This window comes from Bos indicus, chromosome 1, assembly GCF_029378745.1.
Source record: "Bos indicus isolate NIAB-ARS_2022 breed Sahiwal x Tharparkar chromosome 1, NIAB-ARS_B.indTharparkar_mat_pri_1.0, whole genome shotgun sequence".
In the NCBI taxonomy this organism is placed as follows: Eukaryota; Metazoa; Chordata; class Mammalia; order Artiodactyla; family Bovidae; genus Bos; species Bos indicus.
The window spans coordinates 84,342,575-84,364,450 of record NC_091760.1 but is presented as its reverse complement, the minus strand read 5'-3'; the positions used below and the strand labels follow the sequence as shown (position 1 = coordinate 84,364,450).

At 39.0% G+C, this 21,876-nt stretch overlaps 2 protein-coding genes across 9 annotated transcripts in view; one reads left to right on the top strand and one right to left on the bottom strand.

The window, feature by feature from the left end:
* Positions 1 to 21,876, bottom strand: part of MCF2L2 (MCF.2 cell line derived transforming sequence-like 2) — a 267,660-nt gene that overhangs the window by 167,656 nt on the left and 78,128 nt on the right. For 3 of the 4 annotated variants that reach the window (XR_011567109.1, XM_070791175.1, XM_070791183.1), the window contains exons 4-7: positions 13,395 to 13,485; positions 11,034 to 11,153; positions 3,493 to 3,609; positions 2,017 to 2,166 (exon numbers count right to left, since the gene is read on the bottom strand). Coding sequence is in view for 3 of the 4 variants with exons in the window: in XM_070791175.1 (XP_070647276.1) it covers positions 2,017 to 2,166; positions 3,493 to 3,609; positions 11,034 to 11,153; positions 13,395 to 13,485 (478 nt within the window). In the remaining variant the exon portion in view is untranslated. The remainder of the gene's footprint in view (positions 1 to 2,016; positions 2,167 to 3,492; positions 3,610 to 11,033; positions 11,154 to 13,394; positions 13,486 to 21,876) is intronic. The other variant, XM_070791188.1, reaches the window with a different exon arrangement.
* B3GNT5 (UDP-GlcNAc:betaGal beta-1,3-N-acetylglucosaminyltransferase 5) overlaps positions 1 to 21,876 on the top strand; it is a 114,890-nt gene that overhangs the window by 75,165 nt on the left and 17,849 nt on the right. For 4 of the 5 annotated variants that reach the window (XR_011567120.1, XR_011567122.1, XR_011567119.1 and 1 more), the window contains one exon: positions 320 to 963. The exons of the other annotated variant lie outside the window; for it this stretch is intronic. The gene's annotated coding sequence lies outside the window, so the exon portion shown is untranslated. Of the gene's footprint in view, positions 1 to 319; positions 964 to 21,876 lie in introns of those variants that run through there. 5 annotated transcript variants of the gene reach the window in all.

Here is a 21,876-nt window from a genome sequence, read left to right as displayed (position 1 = left end):
TCCTTCCAGTTCTACTGAGATATAATTGACATATAGCACTGTGTAAGTTTCAGGGTGTACAGCATAATAATTTGACTTGGACATATCCTGTTTTAATTCCAAGAACTGCTGGCTACTGTGAACTAAAAAAAATGACATTACTCCATCTCGGAGGCTGGTTCTTTCCCTCCCTTTACCTCGTGGAACTCTACCTGTGTAGAGATGACAGAATACTTACTTATCTACCTTCCCTATGAACCCTCACTGCACCTACAGCTGGTTTCAGCCCTCAGTTATGTGTCCTCATCTAAAATCCAATTTCTGTTTATCTTTTCCCCAGAGGCCTCCCTGATTGGCCACCTGGTCATCTTGATGCTTCTGCTCTGCAACCTCTCCCAACTCTTCTTGGAACGACATACAGAACATACTTGCTCATGAGCCCAGGCTGGAGCCCTGTTCACAATGCCTTCCTACAGGCTCTGATGTTTAGCATCACACCCATATATTAACTGATGCTCTGCAGTCTCCTGTGGTCTGTGACCTGTGTGCATGGATCACCAGCCCTTTTGTAGCAGACTTCAGAGAGGTGCCCTAGACCCAGCCTTCCACACCCCATGCCATCTTCCAAGAACCATGGGAGGTGAACTTGGCTAATATGTTTGGCAATGAAATAGGTCAAGCTTCTAAAAGACATTTCCAGGGAATTTGCAGGTTTCTACAGTTTCAAACCAGACCTTTTGATTACTCAGAGTAATTCTGAGAATATATTTTGAACTCTTTTTGGTAACCAAGACCTTAAAGACAGAATTAAACAGTTTTCCCTGACACACAGAAGAATTAATTTGCCTCAACTACCTGACTCTGACTTCCCTAACTAAACTATGTGTTCTTTGAGTTTACATTTTGTTTGTTTCCTTGGAATGTGATGGTAGGTCATAAATACATGCTGAATAAATAAAAACTCAACCACCTAGCAAAGCAAAATGTTTGCATATTCTGGGTCACAGATAAGAGAGTTCAGCTCTTCTTATGCTCAACACAGCAAGGATACATGTAATGCTATGATGTATCAACCTTCTATCCTTGATTTGCTGCCTTGGTGAGTTCTGGAGTGCTTGTGTGCTTAGTCTCTCAGTGGTGTCTGACTCTTTGCAATCCCATGGACTGTAGCTGGCCAGGCTCCTCTGTCCATGGAATTTTTCAGGCAAGAATACTGGAGTGGGTTGCCATCTCCTCCTCCAGGGAATCTTCCCAACCCAGGGATTGAACCTCCATCTCCTGTGTTGTCTGTATTGCAGGCAGATTCTTTACTCACTGAGCCACTGGGGAAGCCCTCTCTTGCCAAATAATAGCTTTGGTCTGTTTGTGCTTCTGGTGGCAGAAAGGGGCTGACACCCATCCAGTAAGACCTGAGAAGATTTCTCTTTACTGCATGGCCTAAAAGAATCTGCCAAGCTGCCTTCTCAGCAGGTTCTGACATGCTTTTATGAATCCTTTAATAGGTGCCTCTCCTTAAATCCAATTCAGAGCACTTTCATAGTCCTATTTCTCAAATTGGTTCCCCACTGAAAAAAGACACATCCCTGAGAGAAGTGAAGCAATAAGTCAGTTTATTATTCTGCCCCAAAACTTCACAACAACCTCAGGAAAACTTATGCTTCAAGAGCCAACTCCCATCCCTCCCTCCTTCCCTGCAATTTCAGTCCATTATATCCTGTTCTGTCCTGAGCAGATCATAGGAGTGTGCACCTTGAATGGATGCTCACACACCTTGTCTCACCAGCACCACACCGGAATGGGTTCCCTTTGGAGGGGCTGCTTTTCACAGGTCTTACCTTCAATCCTTTTACATGTACTACCAGTCATTCAAAGATTTTTCTCTTCATATATTGCCTATCTAGAAGATTAAAGATGGTTAGTGGCTGCCAAGTCACTGGAGAAGAGGGCTTAACTTTTAATTTTGCTCCCAGAACTCTCCAAGAAGCTGACCATCTGCCAGCACAGAGGCTGGCCTCTGAGAGATCACTGACCACTCACCTGCAACTTGTTCCACTGCCTCATGTGGGACATGAGAAGGTCTTCAGTGGAAGGGATGCTTCTGGGCAGCTCTGTTGTAGCCAGGCAGGCCCCAAAAGTCTGAAGCATCTGGGCAGTGGTCTTCAATGCTAGAGCAAAGTTTTCAATGGCCTGGAAGGTCAGACAATCATAATAATGTGAATGTTTTCACCAATATACTGCCTTAACAGGACAGAAGTATTTCCTGAGTATACACAGTAGGCCATGCATTGAACTTTGTGCTCTACATTTGTCTAGCACCTCAGTAATCTAGAGTGGCAGGCATTTTATCTCCATTTTATAGAAGAGAGAACTAAAGTTCTAACAGGTCAAATCAACTGGCCAAGATCATATTACCAGGGCAGTAAGGAAGGAAAGAAGGCAGGATCCAGTCAATCTGTTTTTTGTCTTTTTACTTTTCAGGAGTTTTTTTTTTTTTTTTGATCAAAAGGAATGGCAAATTTGAAAGGATCTTGGGCACAGATGAGTACCTTACAAATGTAACAGTAAGAACTAAAACAATCAGGTGTAAGGCCTGGAAATGTCATCCTAGAAATAGGGAAAAGCCAGAGGTTTCCTGTGGTGAGTCCTATTAACAAAATAACTTGATTCCATGCATCTGATTAGTGAATAATCACTAAGTGGAAAAGGTGCAAAGGAACTGACCCTAATAGGGTGACTCAAAGAAGTTTGATCTTAGTCTTGGCTCTGCCACAACTTGACCCTATGACCTTAGATAAATTACCTCTTCACTCTGAAGATCTGTTCCTTTATCTGTAAAATAATTCTTTATTGTGAGGACCTGTCTAGGGCATTATATGATGTTTTGCAGCATCCTTGGCCTCTACCCAGGATATGCCAGTTAACATCCTTCTCCCCAAGTTATGATTATAAAAAATGTCTGCCTAAAAACATTGACAAATGTCCTCTGCAGGCAGTATCACCTTCAGCTGAGAACCCACTGTATTAGTCCCATTTTAACAGAGGAGCAAACAAACTTAGAGAGGTTTAGTACCTCACCTGAGCTCAGACAATACGCAGCGGTGTCTACATTTAGATGCTGCTTCTTCTGACTTGGCAGGTTTGAATCCGTCTGTACACTAGAATTATCTGGGGAGCTTGTAGCCCACTAATGCCTGACAGTCATCCCAGATCAAGTATATTAAATTCCTTGAGGTATAGCAGAGTATTGGTATTTTGCAAACTCCCTGGGTACACTCTAAATCAAGTCCCCCGAGACCACTATATCAGAAAATGAAGCAAGATCAAAGTAATCAGCAGGAGAAGCCCTAGCTTTTATCCTTCCACCCTTTCTCTCCCTCAGCCTGTCACTTAGAAAACCCAACCTTCTCGATGTTAGGTAGTCATGGGCGATGACTGTCCAACAGTTGATCTTTAAGTCCCTGTCTCTAAAACACCAGGAGGGACACTGAGAAGGGCACGTAAGTTGGTACTCACGGTTCGATGATTTATCCACTGACTGTGGCGATATTCCAAAGTTCCCCCTAAGTCTGCTGTCAATTGGCTTTTGTCAATGTAGTCATGAAGGTCAGAAACGGAGTTTAATATGACAATCTATAACAGAAAAAAACTTAATACAGTCCTCAGAGATAATTAAGTAGCTCATCAAGATTCTACTAAATAGTACTTCAACTTGGACTGATTAGGCATTTATATCCAGTAGAGAAACATCTGAAAATCTCTTTCCATTTCCCCACTTTGAGGGAGGAATAGGAGTGTTGAACAGCCTACAACAAAATGATGAGCTCAGTTCTAAGCTACCTATAAGTCAGGTCTTGTTTAGCTAAATTTTTGTTAAGAGTTTCTAGGTTAAGATACACCCTTCAGCCACCAAAAGCAAATGTTGTACTGAGACCTAAAAATCTGCAATGAATATTCCAATAAAGGGTGGACTGGTAAATATGAAGATAAAATTATAACAACAGGACCCATTGAAGAGTATAGATTGAGAAGATTCACTACACTGATACCCCTTCTATGAAGAATGGTGATATGCCCCCAACTAATCTTGTGTGGAGGAAGTTTGGAGGTGATAGGGAGTGGGTTTTCATAAATTAGTGAGCCTCCTGCTGAATGAATGCCCAGACATCTACAGAAGGATGACACACTCCAAACTGTCCCTTTTTCCTCCTCTGCAGTGTTTCTGCAAAGGGCATGGTCCCAGCTCTGTCCCAAGGACCATATCACACCCCCTACTGACTCCCATCTCTGAAACACCCTACTGTAGCCTTTAACTAATGACTTATATTTCTTCAGTCATTGATTGTCTTGACCTGTGAGTATAATAAACTTCTTCCTTCAAAGCCTTGCCCTCTTTTCCTCCGGTGGCAGTACTAACTTTACCATGTCATATCCAACATATACATTCTTAGAACAGATTCTTGGTCAGAGGACATGAGAATATATGCTTTTTTCCCTAATATTATATAGTATTAGTCAAGTGATAAATCTACTTTAGAATGAAACAACATGGATGTTGTTTTATGCTAAGTGAAAAAAGTCAGACTGTTTTATGCTAAGTGAAAGCCCAAATGTTTCATGCTAAGTGAAAGAAGTCAGACTCAAAAGGCACCCTCAGGGAAAGGCAAAATTCTAGGGATGGAGAACAGATCAGTGGCTGCTGGGGTTAGAGCTGAGTACAAAGGGACAACATCAGGAGATTTTGGAGGGTCATGAAATCAGTGTGTTTCTTTACTGTGGTTTTGGTTAAATAACACCATGCGTTTGTCAAAACTCATACAACTGATGCTGGGAAAGATGGAGGGCAAGAAGAGAAGGGGGTGACAGAGGCTAAGATAATTGGATGGCATCACTGACTCAATGGACATGAGTTTGAGCAAACTCTGGGAGTTGGTGATGGACAGGGAAGCCTGGCATGCTGCAGTCCATGGGGTCACAAAGAGTCAGACACAACTGAACAACAACATTCAACTCAACATCAAAAAGAGTAAATTTTACTGCATGCAAATAAAAAAAAATGGAGAAACAGTTTCACTATGAAACTTTTTTTCTCTTTGAATCTTTAATGGGTCAAGAAGGAAAAACATTTTAAATTCTACAAAAGAGGGGAAGCAGAATAATTTCACTCATCAAACTAATAGAACACACTGAGTATGTAAACTTGGCCTTAAAATAGTTATTCTGTGTTTTCTTAGATTCTGAATTTGTCTATTTGGCATCCTTTCTTCACAGGGTCAATTATATTAACTAAATTAACTTATTTTCTGTATTCTTGATGTTCTGGCATTTATGGTCTCACTGACTGGGGAGAGGTTAATTAATTTTTAGAGATTAAAAAAAAGGACTGGAGGGAGCACATCTATCATATGAAAACCAATTCCAAGCCAGTGTCCCCCAACTACTTTCTTAAATAACTCTTATACAGCAAGTCAACCTTTCTGCTGCCCTAAATCATCCTAGGGGACTTCCCTGCTGGTCCAGTGGTAAAGAATTCACCTGCTAATGCAGGGGACATGGGTTCAATCCCTGATCCAGGAAGATTCCACATGCTGCAGAGCAACTAAACCTGTGCACCTCAACCACTGAGCTCATGCTCTACAGCTCTTGAGCTACAACTACTAAGCCGTGCGCTACAACTACTGATGTTCATGCACCCTAGAGCCTGTGCTGTGCAACAAGAGAAGCCAACACAATAGGAAGCCTGCACATCACAACTAGAGAACAGCCCTTGCTCACCACAACTAGAGAAAGCCCATGTGTAACAATGATGACCCAGTGCAGACAATTGTGATAATAATAAAATGAAATGAAAAAGTAAAAAAAATATCATCCCAGGGCCAAGTAACAGGCAACTAGAGATTCACTTGCCCCAAAGCCTGCTGGAACTATTTCAACCAGTCAATCCTAAACTGGTTACCCTGCCCTGCCTTGCCTTTCCCATGGAAACCCCAGTAAAGGCTCTGGTCTACACTTTCCCTTCCCCTCTGCTCTGCACCCTGGTCAAAACTTGGTGCTTCTCTGTGGCCCTGAAAGGCATCTGATGACTCTCCAACCACCTTTGGACCTTTGAGTTTAAGAAACTTCTTCCTTCAAAGCCTCCTTCTCATTTCCTCCTGTGGCTGGTACTGACATACCATTTCCAACATGTACATTCTTAGAACAGCTGTTTTACATGAAGAATGTCATATTTTTTCAATTTCAGTATACGTTTATGTTCTTATCTATAGTTTCTTAAACTGTTGTTTAAGTTGCTTTCAAAGAGAACTATGATATTTAATTTTGAAAGGAGAATTTCCTGTACTCTGTTGCAAAGTTCATTTTAAGAAACAAATTTGCATGTCCATAGCCTCTTTAGGGATTTTTGCAAGACTGCCTGGGCCACTTCACATAATTTTGTGAGGCAGCCATGAATACAGCTGTTCCAAGATAGACAAGTGCCAGCAACAGGCACTTAGAAACCACTTGCCATATCAAAGCACCCCTCTCCTCAAGTAAAGGTACAGCAAGGCTCAGTGACTTAATTGTAATTACAACTCTGGTCCACTTGATTTTTTTGAGTCATGCAAAATGAACTCCTTTTTCCTTCAACCTGTGAAAATATAACTATTACCTAACTAGAAATAAGCAGGGAGATGCCACAGTAAGATGGGCCAGAGAGCTGTAAGGTAAAGTACTAATATTGCAACCCATATTTTAAAAACAAAGTAAAGAAGACAAACCAATAACAAAGCAGCTTAAACTGTCATTTAAAAGGCAAAATAGGTCTAGCAATTTCACTCCTGGATATTTATTTGAAGAAAACCAAAACACTAATCAGAAAAGATATATGTACCCCTATATTCACTGTGGCATTATTTACAATAGCCAAAATATGTATGCAACTGAAATATCTATCAATAGATGAATAGATAAAGAATATGTAGCATATTCATACAATAGAATATTACTCAGCCATAGAAAGAATAAAATCTTGCCACTTGTGACAACACAGATGGACCTAGGAGGTATTATGCTAAGTGAAACAGGAAAGGAATATATTGTATGATTTCCCTTACATGTGGAATCTAAACAAATGTGCAAACATTAACAACACAGAAACAGTCATAGAAACAGAGAACAAACAGGTGGTTGCCAGAGGGGAGGCAGGTGGGAGAAGAAAGAAATAGGTGAGGGAGGTTAAGCGATACAAACTTCCAGTTGCAAAATAAATGAGTTATGGATATGAAATGTACAGTGTGGGGAATATAATCAAATACTATGTAATATCTTTGTATGGTGACCTAACTAGACTTATCATCATGATGATCAGTTTGAAATGCATAGAAATATCAAATCACTCTGTTATGTAACAAGAACTAGCAGTGTTGTAGATCAATTACACTTCAAAAACAAATAAGCAAATCCATAGAAAAAGACAAAATTGTGGTTACCAGAAACAGGGGTGAGGGGAGGGGGAATTAGTTGAAGGTGGTCAAAAGGTGCAAATTTCCTGTTATAAGGTAAAACAAATACTGCTGCTGCTGCTGCTGCTGCTGCTGCTGCTAAGTCGCTTCAGTCGTGTCCGACTCTGTGCGACCCCATAGACAGCAGCCCATCAGTCTCCCCCGTCCCTGGGATTCTCTGGGCAAGAACACTGGAGTGGGTTGCCATTTCCTTCTCCAATGCATGAAAGTGAAAAGTGAAAGTGAAGTCGCTCAGTCGTGTCCGACTCCTAGCGACCCCACGGACAGCAGCCTACCAGGCTCCTCCATCCATGGGATTTTCTAGGCAAGAGTACTAAGAATGGGGTGCTATTGCCTTCTCCGAAACAAGTACTAGTAATGTAATATATAACATGATGAAGATAATTAATACTGCTATTTGTTATATATGAAAATTGTTAAGAGAGTAAATACTGAGTTCGTATCATGAGAAAAAAATCTATTAAAAAATTTTTTTAATCTATATGAGATGATGGATGTTCACTAAACTTATTGTGAAAAATCACTTCATGGTGTATGTAAATCAAATCATTATGCTGTACACTTTAAACTTATGCAGTGCTGTATATCAGCTGTATCGCAATAAAACTGGAAGAAACAAACAAATGAAAAGGCAAAATATATGCTGAAGTTTGAATACATCGAGCTTGGTAGCTAGGACTCTGAATTCTGTAGTGCAACAGAGTGTGAGAAGAGCTCAGTCTCCTATGGAAGGTGCAATGCTACTCTATGAGGTAAACATTTCGCATTGAAATACATTCCTACTATATGAGTCCATATTTTGGTGACTAAGAGCTTTTTTAAAAGTTCATTTTAGTGTAAAATTAAAAGTATATTGATGTGGAGAAGACTCCTGAAAGTCCCTTGGACAACAAGGAGATCAAACCAGTCAATCTTAAGGGAAATCAACCCTGAATAGTCATTGGAAGGACTGTGCTGAAACTGAAGCTCCAATATTTTGGTCATCTGATACAAATAACTGACTCATTGGAGAAGTCCCTGATTCTGGGAAAGGTTGAGGGCAGAAGGAGAAGAGGGCATCCGAGGATGAGATGGCTGGATGATATCACAAATGCGATGGACATGAACTTGGGCAAACTTCAGAAGATGGTGAGGGACAGGGAGACTTGGTGTACTGCAGTTCATGGGGTCGCAAAGAGTTGGACACGACTGGGTGACTGAACAGCATATTGGTAGGGAGTCAGTATACACCATCACAAATAGAAGCAGTTAAAGACAGTATCGAGACAAAGCAGACATTCATTCTCTCCTTAGTGTCAATGTACCACATGAAAAGCAAGGCATAAGCCACAAACGTGTCTGTCAATATATTATCACTTGCAGAGGTGTGTTTTATACACACCAGGGCAAGATGCATGATGTTTGTCAAATGTTCAGTTCAAAGTCCAAACCTTTTGAGTTACAAGAAGCAATTGTCTAGTTGTCATCTCTGAAGGGGAAGAAAGCTTATGAGGCTCATGGCAAGTTTATTAACTTCTTGTAAGGACTCATCCCTTCTCTAATATTAATTGTCACTCAATTCAGGAAAGCCGAATAAAAAAATCCATGGCTCACATTTCCCTTAAACACTCAAATATTTTAAAATAAGTATTTACAATAGAATGGAAAATTCATTTTGATTCTGGTTAATATCAAAGTATAGGGAGACAGTATTTTAAGAAGTTTGGTTATTAATACAAAATGGACCTATTAACAGAGGGAAAATAAGAATGGAAAAGAGAAAAATTCCTTGTTTGAGGTGATCACTAAGTTTTCACTAAGAAGGGCTACATATTTTCTCAGAGCAATTTAAATTAAAGTCGGGGTGTTTTGGGGTTTATTTTAAACAGACAATATATGTAGGTGGTAACAAATTCAAATAGGAAAGACTCTACAGTAATAGAAAAATAGTCTTCTTCTCACCCCTTCCCATAGACCTCCAGCTCTACATCCCAACCACTTACCTCAAAAGTTCCCTTAGGCCTCCTTCAGGTGTCCACTATCTCCACCACTAACAGAAGCCACTGTTTTAATTTTCTATCATCATAGCTTAGTTTTACTTCTTGAAATTTATGGAAAAAGAACCACAGGGTATACAATATCTAGCTTCTTTCTTTTAAGAGAATATTTCTGAGATAAAACCACATTATTACATGCTTAGTACTTCATTCCTGTTGCATAATGTTTTTCTTTTATATTAATTTGCCACAATTTCTTTATCTATTCATCTATTATTGGGCATATGTTTTCATTTCTCTTGGGTGGATCATGGGGCAGGTGTATGTTTAACTTTACAGGAAACTGCCAACTGTTTCTACCATGGTTGTACCACACCTTACCACTTTTGATGGCTGTAAAGTATTTAATTGCTTGGGTAGACCATAATTTATTTAACCAGCCCCTTGTTGTTGTGCGTTATGTTTTTTCCAACCATTTACCATCACAATTTGGTAATGAGTATCATTATATATACAGTTTTATGTACCTGTGTGATGTATCTGCAGAATAACTCACAGGTAGGTCAGAGAGTGTATACATTTTAATTTTTGATAAATACTGTCAATTAGTCTTTCATATTAGTCACTACCAACTTCAATCCAATCAACAAAGTCTGAAATGACGGTTTGCCCCATATCTCTACCAAAATTAGAGGTAAAATTTTTAATCTTGTCATTTTAATTAGTTTTCCTTTTTTGCATGGGCTTCCCTGATAGCTCAGTTGGTAAAGAATCTGTCTGCAATGCAGGAGACCCCGGTTCAATTCCTGGGTTGGGAAGATCCCCTGGAGAAGGGATAGGCTATCCACCCCAGTATTCTTATGCTTCCCTTGTGGCTCAGCTGGTAAAGAATCCAGCTGCAATGTGGGAGACCTGGGTTTGATCTCTGGGTTGGGAAGATCCCCTGGAGAAGGGGAAGGCTATCCACTCCAGTATTCTGGCCTTGAGAATTCCATGGACTGTATAGTCCATGGGATCACAAAGAGTCGGACATGACTGAGTGACTTTCACTTTCACTTGTATGCATATCACAAGGTTGGTTTTAATTTTTACTCACAGTTACCTATATTTTTCACCCCCATATTTTAGATCCTTATTTTCCTTTATTTATACTATTACAATTTCTCTTCCTTTTTCAATCTCTTTGTACAGTCTTGGATACCATCTTTTACATAATACCTCTGGATTTATATAATTCCAGTACTCCTTTACCCAAGTCACTACCCAACTCAAAAACCTTCACTGGATCCCCATTGCTTACTGAATTAAATCTAGACCTTCTGTCCTTACACTTAAGACATATTCCATGTGCCTTACCTTTTCTTCCAAAAGATTATCCTATACGTAATTCCAACAAGAATGGGGCTTCCCCAGGGACCTCACATAAAGTGTGTACTTCCTGCTTCCATGTCCTTACACATGCGCTTCCCTCTGCCTAGAATGCCCTCCTCTTTCTCTACCTTCCTTAGAAATAAGCTCATGTTCTATCTTCTCCCCATGCCCTAAATAAATGCAGACAAGACAAAAAGGTCATGCTTACCGGCACTTTCATTTTAAATTCATCTCTATAGTACTTAATGCCAATGTCAGTGAATGTTCTCTGGATAAAGCGAGATGGACGAAGAATGAGTATGAGCTGCAAGTTTCCTGGAAATGCTACCTGGAAGGATCATAAAAAGTGTCAGTGCAAATGTCAGATCAATCGGTCTCCTCTTGCCCAAGATTATAGATGACAAAGTTAAAGTGGACACCCTGGATGCCTAAGAATTAGAATATATTTCACAGCTGAAAGAGATCTTACTGCTCATATAATCCAAACCTCTCCTTAAAAACCAAATTAACCAAACAACAATTTTTTTCTGATTAAAAAAATAATTTACACTCTTTATAGAAAAATTCAGAAATTTATAATAAAGTATACATTAGAATAAGAAAGCCACCCATGATTTCATAGCCACTCTTAATATGTCAATCTAATTTTTTTGTTGTCTAGTTACTACATTATATCTGACTCTTTGTGACCCCATGAACTGTAGCACACCAAGTTTCCCTGTCCTTTACTTCTAGGCCATTTTCTTGGCTTAAATATCTTTATCATAAACTCAAACTGTAGAAATATTTTGCAATCTGCCTTTTAACTTAGTATCATACCATGAGCTTTTATTCCTGATATTAAAAATCCCTTGGAATGTTTTTATGGGTGTGCAATTTATTTAAACAATCCCTTATTGTTAATGATTCAGACTCCATACTTTTACTATCATAAATAACAGTAAAATGAAATCTTTACACATTTTGGAACATTCTTCTAGCTTCCTAGAAGAATTACTGAGTCAAAGATTTAGTATTTTAAGGGTTCTTAAAGCATCTTATTTGGAGAAGGCAATGGCACCCCACACCAGTACTCTTGCCTGGAAAATCCCATGGATGGAGGAGCCTGGTAGGCTGCAGTCCATGGGGTCACTAAGAGTTGGACACGACTGAGCGACTTCACTTTCACTTTTCACTTTCATGCATTGGAGAAGGAAATGGCAACCCACTCCAGTATTCTTGCCTGGAGAATCCCAGGGATGGGGGAGCCTGGTGGGCTGCCATCTGTGGGGTCGCACAGAGTCGGACACGACTGAAGCGACTTAGCAGCAGCAGCAGCAAGGCATCTTATTGCTAAGTTGCTCTCAAGAAGCATTGCCCTCATCTTGAGGTAAGGGCCTGAGTAATGAGAAAACAGGTTCATTTAACAACTCAGTGGCAAAACTGGGAATCCAAGTTTCCCATTGCTCATGGTTTTCCATTCTTTCAGGAGTTCTCAAGAACAACCTCCTGAAGTATTTATTGAACAATAACCTGGTTTTTACCCTGGAATATTCTGACTCATTAGGACTGGGATAAAGTCCAGATATCTGTATCTTTAACAAGCACATGAAGAGATTCTGACTGGTAGTCATATTTTTGATCCCAGCACTATGGCATCTTTTACACATAAAGGTGATCAATGTAATTCTTGGACAAATTAGACTCAAGTATTAGATGATTCGAGTATTATCTATGAACCCTGGGAAACCAGAACTCTCTAGAGGCCAGACCTTTTGAAGAGTCATGGGCACTGTCAACTGTCTGTGGCTGAGTTCACGTGGCTGAGTCCTTGGTCTGAGGTCCCTACAGGGAAAGGATGCATACACTTGCCGGAAGGGAATAAATAGGGGTAAAAATCAGACTAATAAGATGGAAAAGGAAAACAATCCAAGGTTGTGCAATTTAATGCTAAAAGCAAGCTCATGTCACATACTGTCTGATTTTGCTAGTGTCTTTTGAATTTGTGAAAAAATAATTTGAATACTAAAATGAAGACTGTCATAAAATTAAGTGATCCCCAAAGCAAACCTTAAAATGAGGGTTTGGGTCTCAAGAGTTTACTAAAGAGGTGACCCCAGTAAACACAGTTAGGAGTATGGGGCGATGGTGAGACAGGATGGCTAGAGAGCCAGTGTATCAATGAGGGGAACTGCTATGGGTAAGAAGGGCTGGGTCTTCTGAAATTCTGTGTGGAATATACCTCAGAACTGCCCCACTGAGGGGTGCAAATGCTGGGGTGTTTGTCCACTAATGCCCATAGCGCAGTAGTTACAAGTCACTCCTGGAGCATTAGCTTCCCAGCTCTCTCTACCTGCTCCTCTCCAGTGACCAGAAAGGTCAATCAGGTAGAGAGACTCATGCTCAGGAATGGTCTGCAAGTGACCTTCGGGCAGCATAGAGGATATGAACGTGACACAACAGCCTCTGCTACAAAGACTTTCCCAAACTTGGCATAAAATAACTGCTACTTCCTGGTGACTTTGATGCAAAATAGTTGAATAGATAGTTTAAATTATCTTTATAATAAAATATAAAAATAAATATTTACAGCTATTCGTGTCAAGGATGCTTTTATGGAGCTCCACTTGTCCCTTCGTCTGTCGATAACAATGACGAACCCGATGCTGGCAGCCTCCATGCTGCAAAAAAGGGTGGTCAGTATCAGAGACAGTGAAACACGTGGATTCTGTTGGGCTCCCTCAGCAGAGTGATTCCACTGCCTGCGTGTCACTCCAGGCTTGCTGTGCAGAGCATGAGGGGATGACCAGGTCTGATTTCCCCAAGAAAGGAACCGGCTTCCTCTCATCTCACCTGGCAGCCTTCACAAAGCAGAAATATTTCATGTCTCAAATCCTCTCAAGGGCTCTATTTCTGGCTGGCAAATGTATGAAACCCTCAACAAGCAGAAGGATCCATGTAAGTTGAGCACCACATGTCCCAATGTAGACAGAGGACCTTGAGGTCGAGCTCTGCTATCTTTCCACTCCTAAGACTGATGCTCATGGAGCTATCAACATGCTTCCTTAGAAGTCAGTCCCACAGATGTTCGGAAATAACACACGTCAATGGAAAAAACAGCTCCTTTCCAGCACCTGGTCATAAATGGCCACAAAACCATAAGTACAAGGAGATATCAACTTCATTAAGAACAAAAAAAGCTGTTTGGTCCCCTCTGAAGTCACGACAAAATTCTCACAAAATTTTTAAAGACTAAAGTCCTAAAAGGGAAAACATTTTTCTTCTCTCTCTTTGGGAGGAAACTGGGAGGAAAGACCAGGAGCTTTGGAACCTGGTTCAAATCCTAGTGCTGCCACTTGACTAGCACTGAGACTTGGGGCAATCACCTAACCTCTCTAACCCTATTCCCTTGTCTGTAAGATGAGAAAGTGAAAGTGAAAGTCACTCAGTCATGTCCAGCTCTGCAACCCCATGAACTATACAGTGCATGGAATTCTCCAGGCCAGAATACTAGAGTGGGCAGCCTTTCCCTTCTCCAGGGGATCTTCGCAACCCAGGGATCAAACTCAGGTCTCCTGTATTGCAGGCAGATTTTTTACCAGCTGAGCCACCAGGGAAGCCTGAACACTACCAATCATGAAGTAGTTACGAGCATAAATTTTGAAACCAGAATGCTGAAATTTGAAACATGAATTTATATATTTGTGTGTATGTATGTGTGTGTATATGTAAAATTTTCAACTCAGAAAGTGAGAATCTTTGGAGAGACACTTTAAGATCATACAAATAGCCAAAAAATCACCAGGGATATAGATTTGACTTTGAAGAATTCAGCATCTGTTCTTTTCAAATGTACATAGGACATTCATCAAATAGTCCATTATCCATTATCCCAGGCCACAAAGAAAAATTCAACAAATTTTAAAGAATTTCAATCATACAGGTTGTACTTCTGATCACTATGGAATTACATTGGAACTCTATTATTTTGTTTTATTTTCAATTCCCTCCCTCTTCCTTCCTTCCTTCCTTTCTTTTTCTTTCTTTCTTTCCAATCTCCTTCCTTTTCTTTTCTTTGGATTTAATTGCCAGTGTATTTTAACTTCTTAAGGTAGAAAATTATATCACTGATTTTAAACATTTCTTCTCGATTATTATAAGTACTTAAAGCTACGTGTGTGCGCTCAGTAGCTCAGTCATGTCTGACTCCTTGTGACTCCCTGGGCTATGGCCAGCCAGGCTCCTCTGTTCATGGGATTTTCCAGGTAAGAATACTGGAGTGGGTTGCCATTTCCTTCCGCGGGGAATCTTCCTGACCCAGGGATTTAACCCATATCTCCTGCATTGGTAGGCGAATTCTTTACCATGGAGACACCAGGTAGCCATTTAAAGCTATAACTCCCACTTAAACACTGCTTTGTGAGAGTTGGACCATAAAGAAAGCTGAGCACAGAAGAAATGATGCTTTTGAACTGTGGTGTTGGAGAAGACTCTTGAAAGTCCCTTGGACTGCAAGGAGATGAAACCAGTCAATCCTAAAGGAAAGCAGTCTTGAATATTTATTGGAAGAACTGATGTTGAAGCTGAAGCTCCAATACTTTGGCCACCTGATGAGAAGAACTGACTCATTGGGAAAGATCCTGATGCTGAAAGATCCGGAAAGACTGAAGGATGGAGGAAAATGGGACGACAGAGGATGAGATGGTTGGATGGCATCACCGACTCAATGGACATGAGTTTGAGTAAGCTCCCGGAATTGGTAATAGACAGGGAAGCCTGGCATGATGCAGTCCATGGGATCGCAAAGAGTCGGACACAACTGAGCGACTGAACTGAACTGAAACACTGCTTTAGCTACATCACATAAATGTTGATATACTCTTTTCATTATTGTTCAGTTAAAAATGCTTTCTAGTTTCCTTTATGATTTCTTCTTTAGTTTATGGATTGTTTAGAGGTGGTTTCTTGGCTTCCAAATATTTTTTAAATTTCCTAGTCAACTTGGGGAAGAGAAAGGGGTAGGAATGCAGATATTGATAGAAAAGAAACCTTCTTTTCAGGAGGAAACCTTCCCAGTTGTTACATAGTATATAGACAGGTATGTATTCATCAAGCTATACAGTTGACATATGTATACTTTATACAAATTATAACTCTTAAAAACCCAAGGAATTAAATAAATTCAAGTTGTGAAAAAGGAAAAATATTATATAACTTTTAAAAAAAGACCAAACGTAGCAAGTGCACAATAGGTATCAGGCACTGATCAAAGGGCATACAACAATGACTAAAACCATTCTGTAGTACAGCAAAAACAAATAACAATAATTTGCTATTAACAAATTAATAACATTAATAACAACAATAATCTTAAACAATAACAGCTACGTGTATCTTGAATTCCTATCAGTTGTCAGGCATCTTTATGTTTTATCTCACTTCATCTTATGAAATAGATATTATTATCTCCATTTTACAGATGAGGAAACAAAGGCTGATAGAAATAAAATAACTTGCCTGACATCACACCAGCAAAACTGGATTTCAAAGTCAGAGCTCTCTGAGAGCAGTGCTTATGCTCTTAACCCCATCCCATGGCGCCCCTTCAGTTTTTTCTTATAACAAATCTGCTTATATCTTCTGGCAGTTTTATTTTGTATATTTTGCTGTTACTAGTGTTTCCTATGTCTTTTCTTTTTCCTTTAAAATAAAAAATTATTCAATTTAATGCTCCAAGGGTTGAAGTGGAGCTTCAACCACTTCTTTAAGTGAGGTGGAACTGGGAGAGGCTCAGTAAATACATGGGTGGGCATAAACACAGGACGTTCTTTGATCTATAAAATAAACAGCTCCCCGCCTACCCTCCCCGTGGCTTCCCCAGCCGGTTGAGGGTAAATGCTCCTCAGTTCCCTGCACACCAAAGCCCAAGACCAGAGCATCTTGTGTAAAGAGGGTGGGATCTGCTGGGAAGATAAAGAACAGTATCTTCTGACACAATTGTGTACAGGCCATAGTTCAGAAATAAGAGTTAATGAATCATGACAATAGTTTTGAATATACTCCCTCGCATAAAGAATACATTCTAAACAACATGAAAATTGTATCAGCTACTGAAGGGATTATTTTTCTACTCCATCTGGTTCAACAAAAGAATCAAAACCTCAACTAAACCAAATGCACAAGAAATGGGGTTTCTAGACCATGTATTTCTTTAGGTAACACTTGGCTGTTTTAATCCCCGTTGTTCTTGTTAACACAAAGATCCTATGATCTTAGTTAGCTGCATAAATACTATTTAATATAATCCTCACAACCACCCTCACAGTCAGGTTGATGATAATATTTCCACTTTATAAATGAGGAAACTAATCCTCAAGATGGTTAAAATTATAATAACTTATCCAAAGTCATACATTATATACAGAGTTAAGATTCAAATTTTCTGAATTCAAGAGCAACACTCAAGTCACAAAATATTTTCTTGGTATAGAAAATATTTTGATACTATATTCCTTCATTTCTAGTCTTAGTAATTCTTCTGTAAAAAATATAATTGAATTTTTGATGTGTCAAAATTGTGCATATGATTAAGTATAATATTGGGTTGACCAAAAAGTTCATTTGGGTGTTTCCCTAACATCTTACAGAAGCCCAAAAGAACTCTTTGGCCAACCCAATACATGAGTGTAAGAGACTGAGGTAAATGCATTCTGACCCCAAAATACCAGATCAGTTTTGTGGTTGATATAGCACATAGTTTCCTAATTAAGCTCTAATATTAATTTATTTTCTATTGCCTTTTTCAGTAAGTTTGGTATTTATTATTCATTTGCTAAGTTGTGTCCAGCTCTTTGCGACTTCATGGACTGAAGCAGAAAAACCCCAGGCTCTTCTCTCCTCCACTATCCCTAGGTATAGAAAATATTTAGCTAACTGAAATTTACTACATTGCCATAAGACTGAGTCAAATGTAGAGTAATCAACCATCCTGGTTTGTCCAAAATACCCTCCCCAACATGGGTGGGCATCATTCAACCCACTGAGGACCTGAATAGAACAAAAATTTGAAGGACGATAGGATTCATGCTCTCTCTCAATCTGACTGTTGAGCTGGGACACTGATCTTCTGCCTTCGGTGATTCTGACTCTCAGGCCTTCAAGCTCAGACTAGAATCTACAAAACTGGCTCTCTGATTTTTAGGCCTTCAAACTATACCACTGGCCTTCTTGGGTCTCCTTCTGAGCCTCCATAATTGTATAAGCCAGTGCCTTATAATAAATACCTACATCTACATATCAGGGTTCCTAGAGAAATGTAATCAATAATATATATATAGTATATATATATACACACACACACACACATATATATTTATAAAGAGATTTATTACAGAATTGGCTCAGGTAGTTATAGTGACCAAAAAGTTCCTTGATCTGTCATCTGCAAGCTAAAGAACCAGAAACACTGGTGGTATAACTCAATCCAAGTCCAAGGCCATGGAATGGAGGAGCTGATGATTTAAAGCCTGATCTGAGTCTGAAAGCACAAAATCCAGGAGCACTGATGTCCAGGGACAAGAGAAGATGATGTCCAAGCTCAAGTAGAGAGAGAATTCATCCTTACTTTGCCTTTTTGTTCTGTTCAGGCACTGAATGGACTGGGTGATGCCCACTCACACTGGGAGGGCAATCTACTCTACTCATGTTATAAATTCAAATGTTAATCTCTTATAGAAATATCCTCATAGACACATCTGAAAATAATTTTTTGCCAGCTGAATGGGCATCCCTTAGCCCAGTCAAGTTAACACACTAAATTAACCATAATATGTATGCAGATATCCTTTGTTCTATTTCTTTGAGGAACTCTGATTAACACATACGGAGAGTCAAGAGAAGAGGTAATTGAAATAAAAAATTTTTCCAGAAAAGTACACCCTAAGTGCAAAAATACTGAAAACAGAGTCCTGGTACAGGACTAGAGTCCAGGGCCCGGACTAGAGAAGGACTCAAAGAAACAGGGTTGGAAAGACAAAGCTCTGGGAGAGAAAAAGAAATGAAAAGAGAGGTGGTGACTGTGATAAAGGCAAAAAGAAGCAAGAGGTAAAATTTAGCATCCTACATGACAAAAAAATAAATTTAGGATACACACACTTTTCCTTAACAAAAAAAGTGTTTTAAGTTTATTAATAAAAGAAACTATATTTAGAAACTATATATAACATGGTGTTCTTAACTAGGAATCTTATAAACTACCCTAAACCACCAAACTTGTTTATTAATTGCAAAGATGCAAGCAACATTCCTATATAAAAAGCTAATATAAAGGGGGGAAAATATGAATCAAAACTTTTTAGCTTTAAGAGAATAAGAAGACAGGCCACAAACTGGAAGAAAATATTTACAAAAGATATATCTGATAAAGAACCATTATACAATAAGAAAACAAACAACCCAATTAAAAACTGGGCAAAAAACCAAAACAGATATTGAACAAAAGAATATATGCAGATGGAAAATGAGCATATGAAAAGATGTTTGGAAAGTTTCATTAGGAAACTGCAAATTAAAACAATAACATTCCACTATACATCCATTATAACGGCCAAAATCCTAAACACTGACAATACTAAATTTTGGCAAGGATGTGGAGGAATACTCACATCCTCACATTGTGAACTCTTACTCATTTCTGGTGGGTATTCAAAATGGTACAGCCACTTTGAAATACAGTCTGGCAGTTTCTTACAAAACTAAGCATACTCATATCATGTGATTCAGCACGTGTAACTACATGGTATTTACCTAAGTGAGTTGAACACTATGTCCACATAATAACTCATACATGGATGTTTACATTAATAGAAAAGAAAGAAAGTGAGGTCAATCAGTTGTGTCTGACTCTTTGTGACCCCATGGGCTATAGCCTACCAGGCTCCTCTGTCCATGGAATTTTCCAGGCAAGAGTACTGGAGTGGGTTGCCATTTCCATCTCCAGGGATCTTCCCAATCCAGGGATCGAACCCAGGTCTCCCACATTGCAGGCAGTAAGCTAGTCTCTGTTTCTGTTTCCTCTATGGACTTTAGTCTGTTTAAACTTTATATTTTTAATGAGGTCAATTTTGGTAAACTGTATTTTCCCAGGAAATAACCTATTTTTATCTTGGTTTTCAAGTTTATCTAAATAGAGGTATGCAAAGTAATTTCTAAAACTTAAATTTTCTTGGGTTTCAGTGCTTATTTTTCTGTTTTCTATTTCTTAGTTTGTATACCTGTGCTTTGTCCATTTCCTCAGTCCATAGTCCTACCATCTGAGCCACCAGGGAAGCCCATTAATAGAAGCTTTATTCATAATTGTCCAAACTTGGAAGGAAACAAGATATCCTTCAGAAGGTGAATGGATAAATTGTAGTATATCCAGACAGTAAACTATTATTCAAAATAAATGAGCTATCAAGTCATGGGAAGACATGAAGGAAACAAATGCATATTACTAAAGGAAAAAAGCCAATCTGAAAAGGTTACATATTGTATGATTACAACTATATAACATTCTGCACAATGCAAAACTATGGAGATGGTAAAATTAAATAGTTGCTAGGGGTTGAGGGGTGGGAGTATAGGACAGATGAATAATAGGTGTAGCACAGAGGGCTTTTAGATCAGTGAAACCAATCTGTATGACGCGATAATGGTGGATATAGGTCATTGTGTGTGTGTGTGTGTGTGTGTTAGTTGCTCAGTCGTGTCCGACTCTTTGTGACCCCATGGATTGTAGCCCACCAGACTCCTCTGTCCATGGGATTCTCCAGGCAAGAGTACTGGAATGGGTTGCCGTTTCCTTTTTCAATAGGTCATCATGTATTTGTCCAAATCCTAAGTATGTATAAAACCAAGACTGAATCCTAATATAAACTATGAACTCTGGGGGTTGTTTTCAATTCAAATGAAAAAAAATAAAGCAAGCCAGAAGAAATCACAAGGAAGAAAATATTAAAGATAAAGCAGAATGAATAAAGTAGAAGACAGAAAAGCCAACAGATCTGATTAAAAAATCAGAATCCCATTTTTTTTAATTAACAAACTAAGACACTAGCTTACTTAATCAAGGAGGGGGAAATGGACAAAGCACAGGTATACACACTAAGAAATAGCAAACAGAAAAATAAGCACTGAAACCCAAGAAAATTTGTTTTAGAAATTACTTTGCATACCTCTATTTAGATAAACTTGAAAACCAAGACAAAAATAGGTTATTTCCTGGGAAAATACAGTTTACCAAAATTGACCTCATTAAAAATATAAAGTTTAAACAAACTCAAGTCCATAGAGGAAACAGAGACAGTTATCAAGGCCCAAATTCACAGGGGAATTTCACAGGGGAATTCAAATTGTCAATGGCTATAAAGTCCTAATCCCACAAGAATAGTTTCTGAGCCTAAAAACTGAAAGAGAACTTCAAAATGCCATTTATGAAGCAAATATGACATTGATACCTATACCTAATTCAATAGCAAAATAAAATGACCAGTTAATAGTAGAGCTACTAGCAACAAACATAAAATAATTAGGAATAAACTTAATAATATAAAAACTATGTCAGGAAAATTTCAAACACTGCCAAAAGACACAAAAGTGGACTCTAACAAAAAGAAAGACTTTTCTTCTTCTTGATAGGATGATTTTAACACCATAAATATGTGACTTGTTCCTGAGTAAATTTATAAAGTTAATAGTCTCAAGGAAAAGGCCAAAGAGTTTCCTTTCTTTTTTCTTTTTCTAAAAATGGAGGTATACAAATAGATAGAAAACAAGAAAGAACAGTAGAAAAACATGAAAAAAGTAAATAAAGCTTAAGGACCCAGTAAGGCAGGGGGAATTAATCCTAGCAAATATTAAACATACTTAACTCTTCTTAGGGCTTCCAGGTGGCTCAGTGGTAATAAATCTGCCTGCCAATGCAGGAGAGGTGGGTTTGAATCCTGGGTTGGAAAGAGCCCCTGGAGAAGGAAATGGTAACCTATTCCAGTATTCCTGCCTGGAGAATTCCATGGACAGAGGAGCCTGGTGGG